This window comes from Citrus clementina, unplaced genomic scaffold (assembly GCF_000493195.1).
Source record: "Citrus clementina cultivar Clemenules unplaced genomic scaffold, Citrus_clementina_v1.0 scaffold_9, whole genome shotgun sequence".
In the NCBI taxonomy this organism is placed as follows: domain Eukaryota; kingdom Viridiplantae; phylum Streptophyta; class Magnoliopsida; order Sapindales; family Rutaceae; genus Citrus; species Citrus x clementina.
This window is the reverse complement of record NW_006261964.1, coordinates 21,635,626-21,638,716: the sequence shown is the minus strand read 5'-3', so window position 1 is coordinate 21,638,716 and position 3,091 is coordinate 21,635,626. Positions and strand designations below refer to the sequence as shown.

At 29.2% G+C, this 3,091-nt stretch overlaps 1 protein-coding gene across 1 annotated transcript in view; it reads left to right on the top strand.

Moving 5' to 3' along the window:
* The first annotated feature begins 2,284 nt into the window (after positions 1-2,284).
* Positions 2,285-3,091, top strand: part of LOC112101053 — a 1,366-nt gene continuing 559 nt past the window's right edge. The window contains exon 1 of the mRNA XM_024190956.1: positions 2,285-2,563. Coding sequence (XP_024046724.1) covers positions 2,329-2,563 — 235 coding nt within the window. The 5' untranslated portion in view covers positions 2,285-2,328. The remainder of the gene's footprint in view (positions 2,564-3,091) is intronic.

Below are 3,091 nucleotides of genomic sequence, written 5' to 3'. Positions count from 1 at the left end.
AAAAAATTGGCCAAAAAAAAGAAGTTTAAAAAACAAATTCCCCTTTTTTTTGGGGGGGGGGGGGGGGGGGTTTGAATAAATATTTTATGATAAAAAATAAATAACAAATATTCTTTCCTTGCTTAAAAGATGACCGTCTCTTCATTTAATATGGTATTTATTTATTTTTTTTTTTGGGTATAATCGGATGCACATGGTTTGGACAATTTTATTATTTATTTTCTAAAATAAATTCTTTTTAAAATTTTGTTGAAGAAAAGAGATTTTATTTTTAAATTTTCTACCTTTGTCCCTTTTTCCCAAGCTTTCAAAAAAAGAAAAAAAGAAAAGAAACAAATTGAAGAAGAAGAAAAGGAAGTTGCAGCGGTATGAGAACAAGAAGCAAAAAATCTTGGCAAGAGGGAGAGAAATAAAGGATACTTATTCCTTCTTCATAAAGAAAAATAATATTAAAATAAAACTAAAAAGTTTATCATTAAGTTAAAAATACAAAAAAATCAAAATGTGACATATGTTAATAGAGGAAGCCAGTGACTAAGCCAGTCGCCCATAAGGGGGACTGACACTAGCAGGGATGGCAAAACGAATAAATGAATCGAATTCGAATCGAATCGTAAACAAATTGGGTCAAAATTCTACTGATTCAGATTTGATTTGTTTTGTTAAACGAATTGAAATCTCAGGATTCGAATTTGATTCATTTATTAAACGAATATTCGGTTTGATTCATTTAATTCATTTAGTAAAATTAATAAACGAATCGAATGGAATCTGAATTCGGTTATTATTCGTTTATTCTATTACGAATCAAATTGAATCAAGATTTGTTTACAATTTGTTTAGAAAAATATAATTAATAAACAAAATTAAGTAAATTAAAATATAAAAAAGCCACAAATTTAATATCCTACAACAAAATACAAATAACCTAAAACATATTTTAGGATTAATTATAGGATTAAATATACAGTCATCCAAATACCAAATTACAAATCCTTAATAGTACAAATAATCTTCAAATTTTAAAAAAATTTCAAATAAATTTAAGGACAAAAAAGTAATTTAATTAAACGAATCGACTTGTATTTGATTTGTTTATGACATGTTTATTAAATGAATCGTAAAATCAATATCTTCAAACCAGGATTCGATTCGTTTAATTAGTGAATCGAATTAAATTCACGCATTTATTAAACGAATCAATTTTTTCAAACCCAAACCCATTTAATTCACATTGAATCGAATCGAATCGAACAAATGAATCTTGACGCATATTGCCATCCCTAGATGCTGTCACTCTTTCAATTTTTTTTATAGTATTTATTTATTTATTTTTTTTACAAGCTGCAACTTAAAAGATACACCCTAATACCAAATAAATACCAAATAAAGCCCAAAATACAAAGCATTGTGGCTTGTGCGTTATTAACATATCAATAATAGACAACATGTTGGATAGTGAAAACGAAGGTAATTGAAAATAAATAAATTAACCTATAGTTAATTGCATTCAAAATAAATTGACTTATATATAACAAGTAAATAAAAATGTAATACAAACATATCAAAATTATCTTGGAATTCGACCTCTTTTTATACGCTTACGCTCTAAAATGAGGTAATGGACTTTTCTTTTAGTTTAGGATTAGGATTCCCTGTCTACATTAATTCAATTCTTTATTGAGCCTGCTGTGGAATCACCACCATAACACATTCATGGTTAATTTAGCTGCTGGTCTAGCGATCCTTCCTAGTGGTCAAAGAGGAGCACTATTATTGAATTGTGGGAAATTTTAGACTAACTAAGCATATATTGGTTTTACTTGATATATAATTACCATAGTTGGTATTTTATGAACTACGTTGGAGTTGAAAATTATTCTATATATAAACTAAAGATTATTCCATATATAAACTGACTAGATTTTCTTAATTTCCTGCAGTTCTTGAGGATTCGACCTTGTTACCTGCATTATATTGACCGTAATCATTAATATCGACTCTTAAAATCAAATATTATGTAAACTAAAGGATTACTTTAAGATAGTTTGTTGACGAATTATATTCAATTTCTATTTTTGAACCATTAACCGCTAAGAAAAGAATTGAGCAATTATTAGGTCAAACAACCACAGAAGAAATTAAAAAATTTATATATAAATAGGGGCTGTAATCACAACAGAACCAACTTGGCTCTTTGACAACTAAAATTAGCTCCTTTTGTAAACATGTATATATAGCTTCATAAATGACACATTAGGTACGAACAACCAATACAATAGATTGATCCAGAATTTTAACGAGAGAAAGTTAGAAATCGATCAAGAAATGGCTTATAATTACGTGAAAAGTGGTTCAGTTTGGGGCATTTTTGCAGCAGTGCTAATTATGATTGCGATGAGCAATGAGGTGCAAATGGCGGAAGGCAATCGGAAATACAATGAATGTCTCGATTATTGTAAATATGGTTTTAGAAAAGATGCGTGGACATGTTTTATTTGGTGCAACATGAGATGCATGCCTTCATTCGGCGGTGACTGCCTTGAGAGAGGTTTCCTTAGCAGTAAGTTCATTTTCTCATCTTTATTTCTTTGCAGTGTCTCATTCCCACATCCTTATTTCTTTGCATTCCTGAGAATGAAATTTAAGATAAATGGTCCATTGGTCTATACTCAATTAATTCTTGTATTTTTTTTTAAATGATCTAAAGAATACCCATGCTAGTACTCCTCTTAATTGTTGACTTTGACTTTCAAAAGTAAAACAGCATTTTTGAAAATTCAAACAAATATGGTATCCAGTAGATGAAAAATAAAAGATAATTAAATGGATTTGGTCGGATATATATATATAGAGTGCTGTTTCAATTCGGGATTCCAGATTGGAACAATATCCGGAAGAAAGGCTGGTGGCCTTTGGATTTAAATGTAAAGACCACCTGTGGCTGCACATGGTGGAGCCAAACCAAAAAAGTTAATAGAGTGTTGTTCCACTCCCGGATTTAGAACAGCCTCCTATATATATATATATATATATATATGAACGGACATTTTTCGGGAAATATTTTTAAAATACATTGACTTTTTATGTA